Genomic DNA, 20,018 nt, shown 5'->3' on the forward strand with positions numbered 1-20,018 from the left:
AAGGCACAACGTGAGAGCAAAAAGGGGAACGGTAATCACCTTTTCAGTTTCCAAGTAAGAATACAAAGTTGCAACAAACAGTGAAACACAGGAATACAGGACCATGAAAAGATGTGTTTACTTGCTGTTTTAGAGCTTTCAGCTTTTGATCAAGGCGAGGTAACTTTGCCAGTTGTTTCTTTGAAAAATCAATAATTCAACATGAATGAATCAATTAAGAATCAAGAAATGCTGGTGTTGACTCTGTCGTGCTGAGAGCTGCACAAGGAGTTCCTATTTTCCGTGTAGATGTAGGTGCTTTTATTGTTGCAGCAGATCGATTCACATAAAGCCTATAAGCAATTTGGCCTTGACACAGGTAGTGTGAATAGTAACACACCTACTCTGCAGTGACAATGTGAGAAACACAACAGATAATGAAGTGGTTTGGTTTAAAGGCTGGCAACACGGATTAATATCCACAAATCCCTTGAAAGAATATCATGGAAAATTGCCATTTTTCATGTTATCTTAAATAAGAAAACAAACACATTGATGGGTCAATGGTAACTTTATTATTGGATACAGTATGCAGAATAAAAGCACATCATTGCATTGGAGAGATCACAGGACTGTTTCTTGTAGAGAAGAATAGGAAAAACATCTGCTATATACACTATTTATAACTCTTCTCCAATAGGCTTGTTATGAAAGGTTGTAAGTTGAAACCTGATTGTTTGGTTTTCTATTTGTGAAAAGGCCTACATTTCTCAGAGAGAACAGCTTCCTAGAGACAAGACCAAAGAATCTCCTTAGAAGGACTCAGATGCATTCCACAAGTTGACCAAGGAGCCTCTTCAGACTGAAACTCAGAATCTGAAAAGACCTGTGTTGCAGATGATTTACTTCCCCCCACCCATACTCTAGCCTTGGATAATGTTGTTTACAGTGTGGAGAGTAACAGAGTTCATCCAGATTCTCAAAGGAGAAGCAACAGCTTTTATAGTGAACAGACAGTCAGAAATTCCTGTGAACAGCATACATAAATGTAAATGTAACCCTGTTGTCAATTTCCATACCATATAAGAACCACTGAGTCCATCTCTCCTAAACCCAAAACCCCTTTAGGCATGTGAATATATCATCTGTGGTTGACCTCAGACCTTTTGGCCCTTACACAACAATTATGCTGCGCTGTCAGAAGGTTACTCTGCTAACAGAAATAGTTCCCCATCGGCAAGCATACATGTACATAAAATGAACACATAGTTGAATAAAAAAATGGTAACCTAAGCGCTTATGATTGATTTTGCTTTTACACCTGAGATCTTTTACATTGCTATCAGCAGTCGTCAGCCTGTTCTCTGAACATGAGGGTTTTGTTTCTCTGAAAATGACTAACCATGTAAGAAACTGATCATTAATAGAAGATTACTGGATGATTGATATATAAATAAATGACAAGTAATTTCACAAAGAGAAAATCCAGCAATGCATGAGAGCATCTTATGTCTATGGCTCTTCTCCTAACTTCATTGGCTTCTATTAGGAAAAAGGGGTCATCAATCCATCTATCCATCCATCATCTATACACAGCTCAATCCTCAGTAGGGTCACGGGGGGTGCTGGAGTCTATTCCAGCTGGCTTTGGGCGAAGGTCGGGGACACCCTGGACAGGTCGCCATTCTGTCACAGGGCTACATATACAAACACACAATCACACTCACACTCACTCCTGTGGGCAATTTAGAATAATCAATTAACCTCATCATGTTTTTGGACTGTGGGAGGAAGCTGGAGTACCCGGAGAGAACCCGCACATGCACAGGGAGAACATGCAAACTCCATGCAGAAAGATCCCGGGAAGGGCCGGACGTGAACTAGGGATCTTCTAGCTCAGGGGTCGGCAACCCGCTTCTCCGGAGCCGCATGCGGCTCTTTCAGCCCTCTGTCGTGGCTCCCTGTAACTTTGGAAAATACATTATTCTGCCTTTCAGGTGCCTTTCAATGCATTTTAATATAGAGAATTTTATTGTGAAATTACCGCTCTTACTTTGACGTGTCACTCCACCGGATGTGCTGTGCCTGTGCATGAGAGCGCAAAGAGAACACGGAGCTTCCGATTCCCACACGTTTCATGCCTTTTTTTAAATTTTACTCCTGGAGAAGCAACGCCTGTAGTTTCACATCGTTTTGTACTCAAGAATGGCAAGCCTGTATATTAAAGCTCCACTCCAAGAAAGACACGTCTTTGAGTCAAAAGTACTCATGATAGGGTAATACATAGGGTTTAAATAGGGTATAATTACTCGCAAGAACACGGCTGGATGTCACATCCAGGCAGCAGGTCAGAGTCAGAGGAGTGTCGTCTTGGAAAAATAGGTCAGCGACTTACCGGAGAAAAGTTATTAGCTTAAGATAAATAGATTTTACAAGTTAAATAGACATTCGTAAAATATTGATTTCCAGCTAACATTATGTAACATATGAGGTCCAGGAGCAAAAATGGCATTAACCAAGTAAGATACATATTAGTGGAAGGACACAATTAAAAATGGATCTATCTAATTAGAGGCTTTGTAATTAAGTAATCGCGACTGATTAACAAGGGCATAGAGGTAAGAAAAAAACGATGTATGCAGCGTTGTCTTCATTTTAAATGCCAAAAGGATTTTGCGGCTCCCGGTGTTTTCTTTTCTGTGGGAAACGGGTCGAAATGGCTCTTTGAGTGTTAAAGGTTGCCGACCCCTGTTCTAGCTGCAAGGTGAAAGCGCTAACCGCTACTCCACTGTGCAGCCCCAGGGTCATCAATGTATAGTTTAATTTTTAAAACATATGGATACTCTAGTTTTTAGCCAGTGTTATTTATCCTGGAATAAATAATGAATTTGACAGTTTTCATCTGTGGATTAATGCATATATGGGACTCCAGTGTATTTTCATGGCAGCATGATGCTCTACTGTGTGTGGTCGTGTCCGTTCTGATGGAAGGATGCGTCACCCAGTGCCAAAATGTGGCTCACTTTTTTGTTTTTTGCTGCTAGTTTTTTTTATGAAGCATGGAGTGCTGTTGCAGAAATATGTAGATTTTTTTCCAGTAGATTTGTTGACAGTCAGAAAAATATTAAATATCACCACATTACCTATTCTTACAATGTCCTTCAGCTAATATAATTACAGGTTGACAAGTAAAGCCTTGGCTGTTCATTCAGAAGCTAATAATTTACAGTTAAGCTTACGAGGCCTTCTTTTAACTTTGCAAATTATGACTGCGAGCAATATGACTCTCAGAGGCAAAGACGGAAGCAGCGCAGTGATGGTTTAGTATCTGATTTTCATGCAGAAGCCTGCTGCTTGCAGCCCATCTGCTGCACACAGTCAAAGATCTTTTCTTTTTAATCCAAAACATCATCAGTGTTTGTGCCTACACAAATCCAAACCTCAGCAACAGCAGCAGCGGATCAGAGAAAAGTCACATGAATCATTTTACTGGTCAGTGTGTTTTTGAAGCTTCTGACAAAAACTGTCGTCCTGCTGATGTCGGGTATCGGCTTAGAGAAATACTCTGACGTGAATGAGATATTTTTGAAGCCAATGAAAAAACAACCTGTTGTGTTAGTTTGAGGTTTGTATTAAAATTAACACCAGCATTCTGTTAAATCTTGGCTAAGCTCCAGTGGCATTTCTTTTTGGCAGGTGACAAGTCATTAAAGCCCTAAAAAGAACAATCCAACTGGTTGGTGTGAAAAGTGAAAGTGCTGTCAGAGAATACTGTCCGCCGTCTGCTGTGCACAAGGAAAGGAAAGTTGTTTTCCTGCCAAGGCTTGCTCGGGACAAAGTTAATCTTTACTTAAAATCTACTCAGGGGTCCTCGTGGCCGCGATGTGTTGGTAGGACTGTGGCGGCAGCACAGTGAGTGGCTGTCTTGAATAATGAGCTCTATCTAATAAACAGACTGTTGGAGGCTGTGTTGACATAAAGCACAGTAGGGACCCTGCCATGGCCACGGGCAGGCCAGCTCACCCAGTGGCAGTACAGCGAGAGCTCATTTTCGGCTTTTCAGCGATGGAAACCAGTCGCTGTCATCCATGACACAGTGTTACTGCTCAAGGTCTGAAAGCATGTTGTGGCAGTGAATGTGTGTGTGTGTGTGTGTCTCAATTTGCAGAAAGCGTGGTCCACTGTGTTGCACGGTTTCCTGGATAGATGATGTGTGCTGGTGAGCCCGGATTGTGTCATAGCAGCCTGAAATGTAATGGTGGATGTTCAGAAGGCTCAGAGTATGACTTCATGCTTTTCAAGTCTGTGAGAACTTCATGTTTGAGTGTGTGTATAGAAAAGTGAATGGGGTGTGGGAAACCTCATGCCAATCCATTTAAACTGCGTCCTTGTGCAGCTGCATGCAGATTGACTGCTTTTTTACTTCCCGCCTCTGCTTCTTCTCTCGCTTTCTTCAAAACGTGCACACACACACACACACACGCACACGCACACGCACACGCACACACACACACACACACACACACACACACACACACACACACACACACACACACACACTTGACACCGAGAGATGCTTTGGCTAAGAATGGAACAGTTTGATGTGGAAAAATCTGACTTCTATGGAAGCATCAGTTATACTCCAGCTGGGAGCCTGTGAGCTGTAACACAAGCCAAATGAAACCAAATGTACGACTGTTTATTTAGCCAATTGTGTGCTCGCTAATGTGATCTGAGTGTTGTTGAAGTTTTTGGACAAAGACCGAAATGCTTGATCGTGCCTATGAGGGCAATTGAATGAAATTAATGGAGTGCAAACTCGCACCCCTTCTGTGCCTATTCTACACACTGGTGTTTCTTTACAACAGGGTATTGTACTCATATAATTTTCCATATACAGCTGCTCGTGTGTGCATCTCTGAAGGCTGTGTTATGATGTGCTGCTCTCTTGTTCTTTCAGATAATCCCAGCCAGGTGTCCAGAGTTCTGGTTGCAATTGAGACCTTAGATCTGAATGACAATGCACCTGAGCTGGACAGACAGTACACCACTGCCATGTGTGACTCATCCTCCATCGGGCAGGTCAGTATGTGCAAAAACTGACCTTTAAAGTCAATGTTTCTGTGAATATAAAGAATTCAGTGCCAAAACTAGAGTCTACCGCATCTTTAAAGTGGATTATTTTGTAGGAAGAACTTTAGTTTGAGTGGAATGAGACACTTCTAAGTCAATTAGTTGAGTCTATTAATCAATCTTTTTCCACTACACGACCATAGAGCAGCTTTGACTTGTCACAGGATCTGCTTTTTGTTCCCCCACCCACCTCGAGGGGGGACAAGTTCCTGGAACTGCATTTTGGCACCGCTCAGTCCTCACTTCAGTTTAGGGTTCTTGGCAGTGCTGGAGAATGTAATTTGTCAAGAAGATGTGAGAAGAATTTAAGTAATGCCTACAGAGCAGCAGCAGCTTTGGCGCTCTGTGAGTGTCTATGTCGGTTTTCAAGGGAGTCCAACACACAATCTCTGCAGTCAAATGTGTAAAACAGGGAAATACACTTGCTACGTGGGGCATAGTACAAGTAGAACACAAGCCTCTGTAGATGGCAAGGTTGATAAATAAAATAGGAGTGTATCTGTTCCGTTAGACGATGATGTGGATCACTGAAAACCACAGTTGAAATGCTTTTGGTGTAGCAACAGTATTAGTACCAAAGCCTTGCATGTTTCTTAAAAAGTCGGTTCATGACCTATCAAGTTTCTGAATTTAAAACAAACTGTTATGTGTGAGATGCTTTCAGAACATTCAAGTGTGTTTTAATGGGTTGAATCAAGGGTAATGGGAGTCGGAAATTTCCAAATCTTACACATTTCAATGCAGTTTTTGTTCAAAGTTGGTTAAAGATTCAATTTTTATTTTTAATGTGACTAATACTTTGATTTATGATCAAATACATGCAAGCACATGAGCTACACATATGCTAAACATTACACCTATGTAACATCAGTATGTAAGCATTGTGACTATTAGCATGTTAGCATATAGAGTCCATACTCTGTGTTTTTGCATGCCATATACAACCCATATAGTGCATACAGGTTCCAGTATAATCAAACCTGATGGTTACCATTTTTATGTCAGACAACATATGCAAACATTCATGCTCCTGTACAAATCATACGACTACAACAGCCAATCTGCAAACACGTCATTATGTTGTCAGGCGAGGAGTTAGATAAGAGGGTCATGCTGTCAGATTGATTCATTTCAAACAATGATGTGTCCTACAAAGGAACATGAAGTACTTCAAAACAGATTTCCTTCAAAATAGGGACGTGCATTGTATGAAAACCACGCCTATTCAAATACAGGAGCATACGGAGTGCAGTAGCACAAAGCTGTATCTGTTCCGATGTGGCACCATGCAGCTCCAGCATGCCCATTCACCGTGGAGGCAGGTGAATCCTCCATGGCCTGTTATCAGAACACAGCAGCTATTCACATTGTAATTAAACTTGAGCTTCCTCTCAGACTGCCTCCCTCCTTGCCGCCATCCTTCATGCTTTATTTGTGTTCCTGTCTATTTTTCTGCATCACGCTTTTCTTACTTGATCCCGTCTCAATTATAGAAATCATCTCTTTGCTCCTCGGTCTCTCCTTGGAAACCATCCTTTACTCTTCTTGTTTTTTTTTTCTTTCCCTCTTCCTCCTCTCCTCCATCCTCAGTATTCCGTGCTGGCTCCATCACTATAATGTGGTGTCTTGGCCCATCTGTTGTTTTTGCTGGTGTTTTCATTGCTCTGCTTGTGTCTTTGTTGCTTCGCCACTAAATCTGTGATTCTATGGCAACCACTTTGATTTGTTTTTGCCTGTGATGTTCATGTTTGTGTCTGTGTATACTGTTATTTCAGTGAGCGGGAGAGCGTTCAAAAAAAAAAGAAAAAAAAGGGAAAATTATGATATCCTTCAATGTGTTGTGTATGCACGTCTCTGTATGACAAGTCATTAGGCAGAACACTTTTGAATATTCACACACAGCAACTAAACATAATGTGAGAGAACACAGCAAATCTTATCAAGGCCTAGAGACACTAACTAACACGCAGAGCATGCGGCGCCCATCATCCCCGCATTCAGCCTCGTAACTAGCACTCGAAAGCATTCCTGAAAGAGCGTCTTGCATAATGACGACCAGAGTTTTTCATTAAAAAGAAATTACCCATCAGCTTAGGGCTGCGGGAGATTTCTTTCAGATTAATTTTGTTAGGATTGTCAATGCAGACTTGTGCCGATGCTATTACTAAATTGAAAGGCACACTGCAGTGTATTGGTGAAAGGCGATGCACGTCACAAGCGGTTATTTATGTGGTGTGAGTATCCGACACAGTTCGTTTGTGTCTCCGTGCTAATTGTTGGGCTTGTTTTTTGATTCCTGCCAACGTCAGCTAATGGTTTGTAGCTAAAAGCAATCTCTGTGTAAGTGTTTTTCTGCTCATTCCTTTTCGTTTTGTCTCTATGCATACACACACACACACACACACACACACACACATTCATGGCCTCCCTTCACCCGGCCTCCTCGGCTCTCTATCTCTGTGTTTCAGGTGGTGCAGGTGTTGCGGGCGATTGATAGAGATGAGGGAGGGAATGACAGCACCGTGTATTTCAGCATCCCTCCAGAGTCCAGTGCTGCCCTCAACTTCAGCGTCAGGGACAGTGGTGGTACGCACTCAATCTTTCCCTCTCTGTGAATTCCTCTTAATTCCCTTTTTTTTCAGTCCCCTTGGCAGGCACGCTGTTTTTTCCCCACTTTTTTAAGGCTCTTAATCCCACATATTTTTTCCGCCTTTCTCTTTCCATCTTTGTCTTTTCTCCTATTCTCTTTTTCTCTTACCGTCCTCTCAAAGCCCCTCTGCCTCTTTAACTCCCCCTTCCCTTTTTCTGTCTCTGCCTCTCTTTTCTGCCATCCATCTCCCAACTCTGGTGGCCCCATTGTTTTGCTTTGTTATCCTCCTCGCTTTTGTTCGTCCCCCTTGTTTGCCTTCCATATTCTCGACATCCATCTTCTCCTCTCCACTACCAAGTACACTTACAATTTCCACTGGAAGGCTTTTGAAGAAATCAGAGCTGCTTCATTTAATTCACTTCAACGGAATTGAATTTAGCTACTTAGTATTTGTTTCTAGTTTCCAAAAATACTGCTTTTTCTTTCCCTCTTTCCTGCAGAAATGGACAGTTACTATATAAAGAGTTTTAGTGCATATTGTTGTAAAGATATTTGAACTTGAAGCATACATTTGTGCAAATGCTGAAAATTGATCTGCTATATTAGCTGAAGATGTCACTAGCATGTTGAAATGTCATAATGTAAAAAAAAAGAGGTGGTATTATGTTTCTTGACAGGTAGAAGCAACTGTAAACACAACACTGATATATATTAGGACAAGATAAGATAAGATACAATGTACCAATACTGATTACGGATTACTGCACAGGATTAACTTGATATCATAGATTTACATACCCAGCTAACTTTATTAGCATTCATTTTAACTTGAATCTCTGGCCACCTGTTGATTGTAAGTCTAATATTACCACTACTTTTAGCTTTGTTTTGGTCTCCACTCTCTCTTTATCTGTCCTAAATGATTCAGTAGAATCTTCTCTAGCTCTTGAAGAAGTTTCACCTTTCACTCAAGAAGCTTTCTCAGTTCTAACTGACTAGTGGGGACTCCCAGGTATTTTCTCCAGCCCCAAATCACACGGCTCGCAGCCCGAGACTCCCCACCAGTCGGTTAGAACTGAGGAAGCCACTTGGATGAGAAATGACAGTCTCTCCGGATTAACGTGACCTGGATGACTGAGAATACACAGACGGCTCTTTAGTATCTAAATGCGTCAGTATTTTCACATGCTAATTGCCAACTTTGATTGCCTGCTTATGCTGCTGTCAGGTAATGTGTTCCCTGACAGTTGCTAATTAGTTAGCCAAAAGACACAAATGCATCCCACACGGCTGAGGGAAGCTGCAGAGTTGGGTGATAAATCTCTTTGACTTCATCGGTGCAAGTGAAATCTTTTATATTACAACTAGTTTTTTTGGGGTTTTTTTTGGAGCTTTTGTTAAAATATGAAGGTACATCAAATAGTTCTTGGACTCAAAAGAAAACGTCACAGGGGAAAGATTGCTCTTGCATTATTTTTTAGCATTCTCTCCCTTTAACTTCAATGCACTTGGTCCACCAATGTTCAATCTTCACTATCTCTTCATGGAAGAAGGTCACATCTTAGGCTTTCGGATACTCCCCAGCAGCATGCATGCATGAAAATTTTCAATCTGAAAATGGCGACCATGCACTTGGGATTTCAGTTTCAGAAATACATTCATGGGGCAACTGTTTAAAGTCACATTTGGCTGCTTCTGTCATCTGTACTGTGTGGACGGATACATTGTCCTGGAGCAACAGCAGCTGGCTCTAAGCTTTCCTCTCCTTTTTTATTTGATTGCTTCCAACATTTGAGTTTATGTGGACCGTAATATAAAGCTTTATATAGTTGTGCCCCAGAATGGGACTTGCGCCCCTTGTTTCTAGGTTATGCTAAAAACTTTTTGAATTACCCTTGCAACAGTATTCACTCATGCCATATTAGACAAATTGTACTGTTTAGAAATGATAAAAAATGTGCATATGCCCGTTGGCTGTGCACACATCTTTAATCGGCTGCTGATAATTTTGTTAATCCGATGTCTAATGGCTGATTATGGCCCTCCGCCGCATTTGTAATTACAGTCCTGAGAGGCTGATGGTGTGAGTACCCTTTGGCTATCTTTGGTACCAAACTGGCGCTGATTGTTCCCAACGTGACAAAACCACGAGGAGCGAACCTGCACTGACTAGATCGGGAGGATAAACTCAATGTCATGTGGAATCAGAGGCCACTTTGATGTGTCAATCTGCAGCAGAACAGAGAAACAAGAAAATCATGCCTCATTCCCACACGGACAGCTTGTCTGACAAAAGCACGCCACATCATTTGCCTTGTTAAAAAAGACGATGATTTGATCTGCGATTTGGATCACAGAAGATTTTCTTGATAGCCGTGTCTGCCACATTTGTGGTGCCACTCATGCTGATGAAATATCTTCCACACTGCGTCTGTACGCCCTCTTATCAATGACATGTTTTTGTCGCCTTGTGCGTTCATTTGAGGAGAAATCTTTAAAAAAAAAACAATCTCCTTTACAGATACCCAAGAGTTCTTTTGCACAAATACAAGAAGAATCAGATCAATAGAGGCTTTTACCTCTTGGCTGGTTGCTGAACCCTGGCCTTTCAAATTTTTGCAAGTGAGCCTCTCTTTATTGATCACAGTATCTGAAAAGAACTCAACAATGTGTACTCTTATGATATTTTCCATATGTGGAGACATACAAGCATGCTTTGGATGTACAGCCTCTGCTCTGCATGTACTGTACTGTGTTGTTTTTTTGCAGTATGGTAGGACATTAGTCAAACATTATCCATTATCTATGCACTGCTTAATCCTCATTAGGGTCACCGGGGAGCTGGAGTCTATCCTTAGGGACACCCTGCACAGGTCGCCAGTCTATCGCAGGGCATTACTCAAACAGTATTTGGTTTATATTTTTAAATGTGAAAGTATTTCAGACTTTATTTTTTAAGCTTTGTAGCCACCTGGGAGCCATAAATCATAAAGAGTGGCTGCAGCAGAGAGGATATTATCTGGCCTGTTTGAGGCATTTAAGTGGATTCTTCCTATTACATCAAATTAGTATCATTGTTATTCTTGTGTGAAAGTGTCGCTTCAATGTGAATTATAAAAGGTGTGAAATAAAAGCGTCAAAATAACAGAGGAAGCAGGAATCAGCAAAGTTGGATATTTTTGCTTGCTCCATTCCTTTGTGGTTTAAATCAGTCAGCGTCTGACTGGAATCACAAATTCGCAAACATGAGCGTAGTGAATTTTCTAAATTGTAACCTCCTGCTGCCATCCAGCACAGAAAATGGAAAATTGCACCGTGCAATTAACTGTGGAATAATTACAAGTGTTCGCTGTCAATCTTCCTTCAGGCCCCACAGCCAGCCTGGTGCTGCTGTCCCAGCTCCAGCCGCTGTCCCGATCCCCGTCCTCCACCCTGACACTCCACGTGCCGCTGGTCCTCAGGGACGGGACGTCGGGCCTCACCAGCACCGGGACGGTCACCGTGTCCGTCTGTCCCTGCCTGAGAGGAGGGGCAAGGGCCGGGGAGAAAGAGAAGGACAAACAGACGGAGGGCGAGTGGGACTGGGAAAGAGAGGCGGTGTGTCTCCCTCAGCAGTCCACACTGCCTTCACCTGGACTCAGTACCGCCGCCCTGCTGGCTATCCTGGCTTGTGTCGCTACACTACTGGGTAAATACTCTAATAGTACTAGAAAACTCGCATAGCCAGCTCATTGTGTAGTGCAGAATGGTCTGACTGCACCACACTATCATTCTGTTGTAGAATAAATAAATAAATAAATGGTTATTGTTTTTCTGTAACTCAATCACGATTCTCATGCGCAGAGCTTCGGTGTTCCCCTGAAATAGTGAAGAGGTTAATTGTTGCGCTGGAACATTTGCATGCATGATTGAATTTAATCCACTGAAAAAAGTGGTAGAGCTACTGTATGCACACTAAAAATTCTCTGCAAATTTCAAAATTTTCAGGCTTTAAACTGCTAGTCAGGAGATTTTAGTTTTTTTCCCAGAGTGAAGTGGATTTTAAAAATGAGCAACCAATAGCAGTCTTTTACCCGCAGCCTATATCCAGTGAGTCAGACTGTTGTGAAGAATACAGTCTGGTGACATCTTGCATGAAAAAGCCTCAAACCCTGCAGTAAATAGGATTCTGTTATGTTGTGGTCGGTATTATGCTGCTATGGTTTGTATCCACTTGTGCCTTTTTGAGGGAACGCTCACCGAAAATATTAAAAAGACGTTCTGAGTGATCATCTTTTACCTTCTGCTGCAACACTTCTATCCTGACAGTATCCCCATATATAGGGGTGACTGAATGGTTTCATGAAAATGATGTGAATCACGTTTTATGGTCTCCTTAGTCACCAGATTTTAAGTGTTAGCGCTCTATAACTTCCATCTTTCAAACACCGTATGGGGAAATTGCTGTACGAGCAGTAATTTGCTGTAGACTCAAATGCAGTACTCTGGAGTACTGCGGGAGGGTGTGAACACAGTTTTATTGCAAGATATGCAAATGAGCAAGAGGCAGAGCTGGGAGGCAGGGGCTGGGGTGAGGCCAGAGCAGTGATACAGCGAGCAGAGCAGGCAGTAGCTGGTGTGCTGTAGAGGAAAGCAGACATTTGTGGTGGTGGCAGGACTTAGGAGTTAGCAGGCAGGTCACACAGAAAAGCTGGGATCCTGAGGCACAGGAAGAGCAGCTGGCAAACCAAACACAAGGAGCAACAGGTTACCGAAACTGAGTTGGCTGTAGAATTGTTACCGCATGGCAGACCGAATGATCTGGCAGGAATGAGGTTAAAGTTTTGCAGAGGAGCTCGGTCACTCGATGAGGAGTCGGTGTGTTGGTGGATCGGCAGCCAGGAGCCTGATGGAAACCACACCCAGACACAGAGAGAGAGGAAGAATGAGACAAACTCTTTATCTCATTTCTCAATTTGTACCACCTGTACTCCTCTTCCCTGCATCTTAACAGAGATGTGAGTGAAGGAAGCAAGGAAGAGATATGAAGAGAGAGGGGTCGAAGCAGCTGGCTTTTAACAAAATGACACATCTTTGCCTTGCAGCTGTTGTCATGCAGCAACATCAATTAAATTTGACCTATAGTACAGATGAATCATCTGTACGTTGTTTTCTTATAGCCTACTGCTGTATATTCTAACCTCTGTCAGATGAGCAGAACAGTATTCCTGACAACTTACAGTGTATCTTTATATTTAATTCAGTTCCCAGCATGGCAAAATGTCATGAGACTGATAATTATATTTTGCATTTGGGATCTCATTGCATGGCATTTAAATGCAACAAATGACTCCCTCCTCCCGACTGTAGCCTTAACCATTTTTTATGTGTTTTTGTGTGCCATCAAATGAATAAGAAGCTTAGAATGAACAAACATAATGCAAAATGTGTGTCCAATGTTAAGCACAATTACATGATATTACATTAGAATCTATGGATGCCATACCTTTTGAAAGGAGTTCTGTACAAATAGAGTGGCTAATCTTATGATTGAGTTGGTCCTGCTCCTGTAAATGTTTCAGTATTTCAGCTTTGCATTGCCTCTTGTGTCTCGAATGAATAACCCTATGTATAGTCGCTCACATAGCTTCTTCCTCAAGCCTCCTCTCTCCTCAAGATGCATTTTTCACCATCTTGAGATTCAAGATGGTGCCCTAAGATTGATTTCCGGTTCAGGGTGGGGAAAGCAGAGATCTGAGGAGGCGAGGAGGCTGAAAATAGAGAAATGAGTTGAATCTAAACAGAGAGATCATAAGAAACACAGGGAAGGGGGAAACAAAACAAGACCCCGGCAGACGATGACGGGAATATCTTTGGGAAGAATGTTATTTCCCCCTTCAGTAGAGTTCCTGAGACTTACAGAATCAATGCCAAAGTGAATTGCAGCTGTTCTCGTGGCACTTGATGGCTCACTACCTTACTAAGGCCCTTTATGCTGTTTTTTCCTTTATTTTGTCACTTTTATAGTCTGAAGATACATTGAGATGAAGTCTGTGTAGACGAGGATACAACAGCGATAGTAAAACAGTATATTACGAATTATATTATGTCTCTTAAAAGCCCCTACTTATATAACTTACATCAGCTTTTATTACACCGCTTTGTATTATGCATTCAGTGAAGTTATATCATTAAGATTTACTGTCTATAAAGGAGTTTAATGCTAATCTACAAATAAAAAGTTGAATAAATAGTGTTTAGGGCTGTTTACCCTCCACTACATCCCTGGATGCTTAATCTGCATATGAAAATAATGAAAGCAGCAGCGTAAATATTTCTCTTAGTCACAGCCGCTCAATAGCGGGGTTTGCTTTTCCTCGCAATTTTGGTCCAGTTATTTCCTCTGGCAAGGTCACTTCTAATCACAGCTAAAATAACAATTCTGAGTGATTATCTGGGCCCGCAGGTTTTTGATACCGGCGCAATAAAATGTCACTACCACCTTCTCAGAAAACTCAAATGCTCAATTGGATAATGTCTGAGTGCTCAGAAGGCTTTGGCTCGTGGCCAGCAGCATTGTAATTTCTATTCAGTCTGTTGGATCGCTACTCACGCCCTGTTGATAGAGGCATTATCATTCTGGGAGAGGCCAGTTGAATCAAGGAAGAAGCCCAACATGGCGTGAAGGTGATCATGCACACTGGCTTCGGTGGAGTTAAGAATTTAGTTCGCTAAGTGACGAGGATGTGAACTCTCGCAGGAGATGCACAAAGCTTTACAGTGTTTGCTTCAAGTTTGTGCCTTCAAAATAGATTTGAAATGTTTTTCCAGCAAAATCTTGTTTCCTTTCTCTATGAGACGTCCATATTAATCCCAAACAGTATAGCTTGGCCCTAAACAAAATGCCAAATGTTCTTACAGAAGCTTCGACAATCGCTCCATCAGGATCCCATCTGGTTATTAAAAAGGGCCTTGGCATGCACGCTGTGGATATGGAGCTGTTTGACAACCACTCACCATGTCTTGTAGATAAACGCTCCGTTAAAGAGAGAAATACTTGTGTGTCATTGCAGGAAGGTGATCACTCAAACTGTTGTGGAAGGTTAGAGATTTCCCACTGCTTTCAGGGATCATTGGATTAGTTCCATGGAAATCAAATAATGCAACCTCCAACAATATTAAGGCTGTACGTGTACTTGCTGCAGCAGCTTAACCACCTAAGACACTGCCATATCACACAAGCGCAAATACATACACAGTGATATAGTAGTTTAATATTTATTAATCTCCTCCCCCAAATTCTAATTGTCCAATCACAGCCTACAACTACTGTGAAAAGCTTAGCTCTGTTGAGGTATGGATTTGTCCACATTCTGAAGCAGTTTGCACAGATGATTGTGACTGTTGTTTAAGAGAAAAGTATACACATGCCTAGTTAACAACAGATGGATGACAAAAACAATCTAGAGTTTCTTCGCAAGGTGTTGGACAACCACATGCTGCTGTTAAAGCTTCAAAGCTCCTTGGCTTTGATTTTAGAAAAGTTTCTGGAGCTCTACTGGAGGGAAGAAACACCATTCTTCAAAAAAAATGTTCCCTTCATTTGGTGTTTTGGTGATGGTGGTGAAGAGCAATGTCTGACATGTTCAGGATAGAAATGTTTGACCAAAGGATAAAGGTGATCACTCAGAGCAACTTTGTATTGATTTGCAGTGACCCTTATCTCTAAATGGACAAGTGGAGACAAATCATGGCAGCAAAATGCTCCCAGAGCAGCCAACAGATCCCTGCAATGAATGGGTTATGGGGTTTTCCTTTAATTTGTCACCCAGCTATAACTTCCTACAACAGTAACCGGGGCTTTGTGTCTGAATTCTGTCTGTATAAATTTGCATGTGCCAAATTGGGTTGCTCAAAAAATTCCACAATGAAGTGAAAAAGTCATGTATGCTACTTTTAGCTGTGATGCATCACATTTTATAGATGAATTGAGAATAATGCAGAATGACAATCATTAGTGAATATGTCAAAAATGTCCTTGAATCTACTGATCTTCCACCGTTGTAATTGTAAACTATATGTGTTATGCCAAAATAGAAAGACAGATAGGTATAGTTGCAGTGACTATGAGGTTAGTTGGTTCAGGTGTTCAGGTCTTTTTGAACGAATCTGGATCGAGGTTCCATCAGGATCAAGAGTCTTTTTTGGAAAATTTGGATCTTAATGGGTCCATATTGCATTCTATGCAAATGTCTGGACTTGTGAAGACTTCTACATTCAAGTAATCTCTGTATTTGGAATGTACAAGATTAATGAAAATTCTTGTAAATTAATGTTTGCTTACAGCAGAGCAATTCCACATTTCTGGATGAACATTAGCACAGGTGTGCTTATTGAACAACTGTCAAAGAGCTTCCTTTGCCTGGTTCTTTGCCACAGCCCAGGATCAAATGTAGCTCCCCTACTTTGGGAATATGGAATGAGAGTCATGGAGTCATGGGAGAACAAGGCATCCATTTGCCTGGCTGGGGCTCAAAGTCAATTACAGAGTGGAGGCATGCAGCCTGCTGATATGATATACCAGCCCTCTAACCCAAGGCCTCCTCTGTATTCGTTTTGTCTCTCTGTGTTTCACCTCTTTGTCTGTATGATTTTCCCTCCCTTGCTCACACTCTCCTCTTCCTCCTTCCCTTTATTTCCCCTGTGACTTCTGCCCCCATCCTCCCTTGTTCATCATTCTTTTTCCAATTTCTCTCCTTCCCCTCAATATCCTTTTATTCCCGTTGCCATCCCCCTTCGACAGCGGTGAGTGCCCTGTCATTGTCGCTGCGCCGTCAGAAGCGTGACTCTCTGTCGCCACTGGAAGAGGACGACGTGCGCGAGAACATCATAACATATGACGACGAGGGCGGAGGCGAGGCCGACACAGCCGCCTTTGACATCGCTGCCCTGCAGAGCGCTCCACACAGCTCCCGCTCACGTGGTTACCGCACTCTGGACAGCAGGAATGTGTGAGTAGAGGACAGTTTGCTTGCATGCAGTCAAACATGTGTGAAGCTTGGTGTTTAATCACATCAGACCTCACAGCCGGCCTCCTATTACACGCTACAAGGAAAACAAGAAGGAACCAAACTTATCCCTTTCAGTGTAAAAGCTTTCGTAGCATTCCAGCACTTAACAGAGCTACTTAAACAACTGATCGAGCCCTAACTCCCGGGTGATAATCAATCACAGATCAAAATGCTGAGACAGAAGGCTATCAAGCTTTGCAGTCCTCAGAGACCACTTTGTTGTGCTCATTTTGTTAAAGCTCATTTATGTTCTGCTACATCAGAGAGCTGTTTGCACCCACTTTGATGTTTCTGTGAAACATTGTTATTGCCTTTGGACTAATAATTAGCTCCCTGAATTCATGCAAGCCATATGGAGAGGCCATAAACAAGTACAAAGTCTGCTTTTAGTTTATCGGAAATTGCTTCTTGCAATTCGCGGAGGTGGACACAACTGCATGCAAAAACCTTCCTAAATCTAGTGCAATTCAGTGCAATATCCCTGCAATAATACTACCTGTGTGAAACTTAATGTTGCATTTTTCTTTAAACTGTCACAGAGAAGTTGATAGGAAAACCATTGGTAACTTTGAAGCTAGCAGTTTGAGGTTCTTTCATTGAGCTTGGACTGAGCTGGAAGATTTGGAGCCTGCTTTATAAAAGTTTGTAATTTATTCTTCATATTGAGAACTAAAAGTAAGGTTATCTTGCCCTCCCCGTTGCACTGCATCATTTTCTTCATCCTTTTAAAGCCTGTCCACAGAAGTTGTCCAACTTTCTGGAAATGAAAACTAAATCTCCGGAATACCTATTTATTTAGTTATCTTGTCCACCAGGTTATTTTTTTCCCCAAGGTGTACAAATAGCTCAGCAGAATGCCTTTCAATGTAGATATAATGCTATATACAGTGACCAGACAGTGTCCTGGAGGGACAGCAAGCTGCAAGGAATTCATAATGTCAGACTTAGCAGTGTTATTTCGACATTTTTTGTTATCTTCCAGTCGCTACACCCATCGTGGTCAAGAAAAAGCTCGCACCTACAGCTGGGCTCAGAATCAGGGTGTGGATCACAACTACTCAGGACCAGGAGGACCCCTTTATGGTCGTCTCTGCTACAGCAGCCACACCTTACCAGTTCTCCGACGCACTCCAGGAGGAACATTCGAGCCGGGCTTGGCAGAGCTGGCGTACCGCTTCCCTGGAGGTCAGCCAGACCACTCCTTGGTCATCCAGAACCAGGGGGCCATGGTCGGGCCCATGGAGTCTGGGGCGGTGTACATAGCCCCCACAGACCTGAGCACGGGGAGCCGAACGGGGAGTCGCACAGGAAGTCGCGATGGGACTGCACCCCAAAGTGGGGTGAGCACGTCGGACGGAGGGACACCGAGAACCACTGACAGCCAGGAGAGAGGAGGAGGGACGGGAACTGCGAGCAACTGTACAGAGGGCAGCAGTGAGGACAAAGTCAACCACAGTCAAGATGTGGACTGGGTAAGAATTACAATGAGCCTGCTCTCACACCAAATGTGCACTTTGAGAAACTGCAGTTGAGCTGGACTGAATAGAACCTAAATACAACGACCTCCATGCTGAGTGTTCAGTTTCTGAAATCTCTGATTTTTCAAGACAAAAACAGAGATGTTCAAATTGGGGTAGGCAGTATTTTCTGGTATTATTGGGCAAAAATTTAACACTGGCATTTCAGTACATTGTAACTCAAGTGGTGGGAGAAGAAAATAGACCTCAGCACCTCCTCTTAGCTCCATTTTCAGGTTTCTCATGATTTGAGATTTAAGCAAATCACAGGTCTTTTAACCAAGAGCAGTTAAGATAAAATAAATGGTAACAAAGTCTCACAAAGGCTTAGAAGAGAGAGGAAAGAGCTCCAAAAGGTAACATGTATAGTTTCAAAATCAGCGTTGTTTTTGGCTGTTGTTTTGTTTTTTCCTTTTCCACTTGTTGCAGCTTTAATTTTGTGAATTCTAAATTCAAGCTGTTACACAATTCTACTCATTGTTTAAATCTAGTGGGTCTCAAATAGATTTGATAGATGATACCAGCTTATGAAATGATTAATATTATTGTCTGCACCTCCTCTTAGCTCTGTTTTCAGGTTTTAAGTGATTCTAGTCCATCACAGGTCTTTTCACACAGAACAGGTGAGGTAGTATGAAAAGCATCAAAGTCTTATAAAAGAGGCTTAGAACAGAGGGAAGGACTATCTGTGTGTTTGTTTGTTTTTTTGTCTTGTGTTGTTCTTTTGCATTTTCTGCACACTGCAGCTTTCGTTTTGTGAATTCTGACTTCAGGTTGTGATATAACTCCAGTCTGCCAGGTCTCAAATAGAGATGATAGGGTATACCAGGTTGTAAAATCAAAATTACTATCGCTTCCAAAAAATTGTTGCCTGGAGCGTCCAAGATAGATGTTTTGAAGGGCGTATTGTAATGCTTCAGCTAATGAGTTCCCTCAAACCAAATTGTGCAAATCATACATAACTGCACATTTGGTGTGAAACTGACATCTGAACTCATTCTGTACTGCAACACAGTTTAATACGTCGATGGATTGATGGCCAATTGTTTCGGGAAGGAGAAAAAGTGGAAGATGTTGGCCGGAGTCCTGAATTAAAGTGGAATAAATTGCTTAATTAATGATATATGGTCACATTGGAGACACCACTGAAGATGAATGAATTACTTAATGGTTCAGTTACGTAAGCAAACAAACAAGTACGAAAGGAAAGAAGCAATTTCAAAGCAGTTACTAAGTTTGCATTCAACCTTTTATACTACATTATTGCAGTGACTGCAACACTAATGTTTTAATTTGTGCATGGAGCAGAAAGGTTCAGGACAATGCCGAGGGAAGACGGTGATACAGACATGTCAGCACATTTGTGTATATCCTGCTGCTCTATATGTTTTATTTATTAGGTCATAGCAAGGCTCTGTTGCCCTTGCTTTATTTAATTTTCAAATATTTTATCTCTCTATCACGTCCCTCTCCATCTCCCTCTCACAGTGCAGTGTTAGCTCATTCTAGTGTTCAATTAATATCTATGCCTTCTTCCAACTCTGCTTTTCTTCCACTCTTTTCTGCTCAATGTCTGTCTCTCCATCTAAATCATTTTTTTTTATCATCACCATCTCCTGCTTTCCCTTCATTTGGGCACTATGTCATCACACTCCCCCATCTCTCTGCTTTTTACTGTGCCTGTTATTAAAATTTCCCTCCTTGGGCAAATTGTCTCATCCCATTTTGTGTTACAAACCTAACACCCAA

General features: G+C 42.0%; 1 protein-coding gene across 3 annotated transcripts in view; it reads left to right on the top strand.

Annotated features, from left to right (window-relative positions):
* LOC110953274 (uncharacterized) overlaps window positions 1–20,018 on the top strand; it is a 182,534-nt gene that overhangs the window by 155,945 nt on the left and 6,571 nt on the right. For 2 of the 3 annotated variants that reach the window (XM_051952945.1, XM_051952947.1), the window contains exons 9-13: window positions 4,940–5,061; window positions 7,581–7,698; window positions 11,070–11,390; window positions 16,485–16,692; window positions 17,735–18,224. In XM_051952945.1, the coding sequence (XP_051808905.1) occupies window positions 4,940–5,061; window positions 7,581–7,698; window positions 11,070–11,390; window positions 16,485–16,692; window positions 17,735–18,224 (1,259 nt within the window). Of the gene's footprint in view, window positions 1–4,939; window positions 5,062–7,580; window positions 7,699–11,069; window positions 11,391–16,484; window positions 16,693–17,734; window positions 18,225–19,757; window positions 20,015–20,018 lie in introns of those variants that run through there. The other variant, XM_051952948.1, reaches the window with a different exon arrangement.

This window comes from Acanthochromis polyacanthus, chromosome 9, assembly GCF_021347895.1.
Source record: "Acanthochromis polyacanthus isolate Apoly-LR-REF ecotype Palm Island chromosome 9, KAUST_Apoly_ChrSc, whole genome shotgun sequence".
Classification (NCBI taxonomy): domain Eukaryota; kingdom Metazoa; phylum Chordata; class Actinopteri; family Pomacentridae; genus Acanthochromis; species Acanthochromis polyacanthus.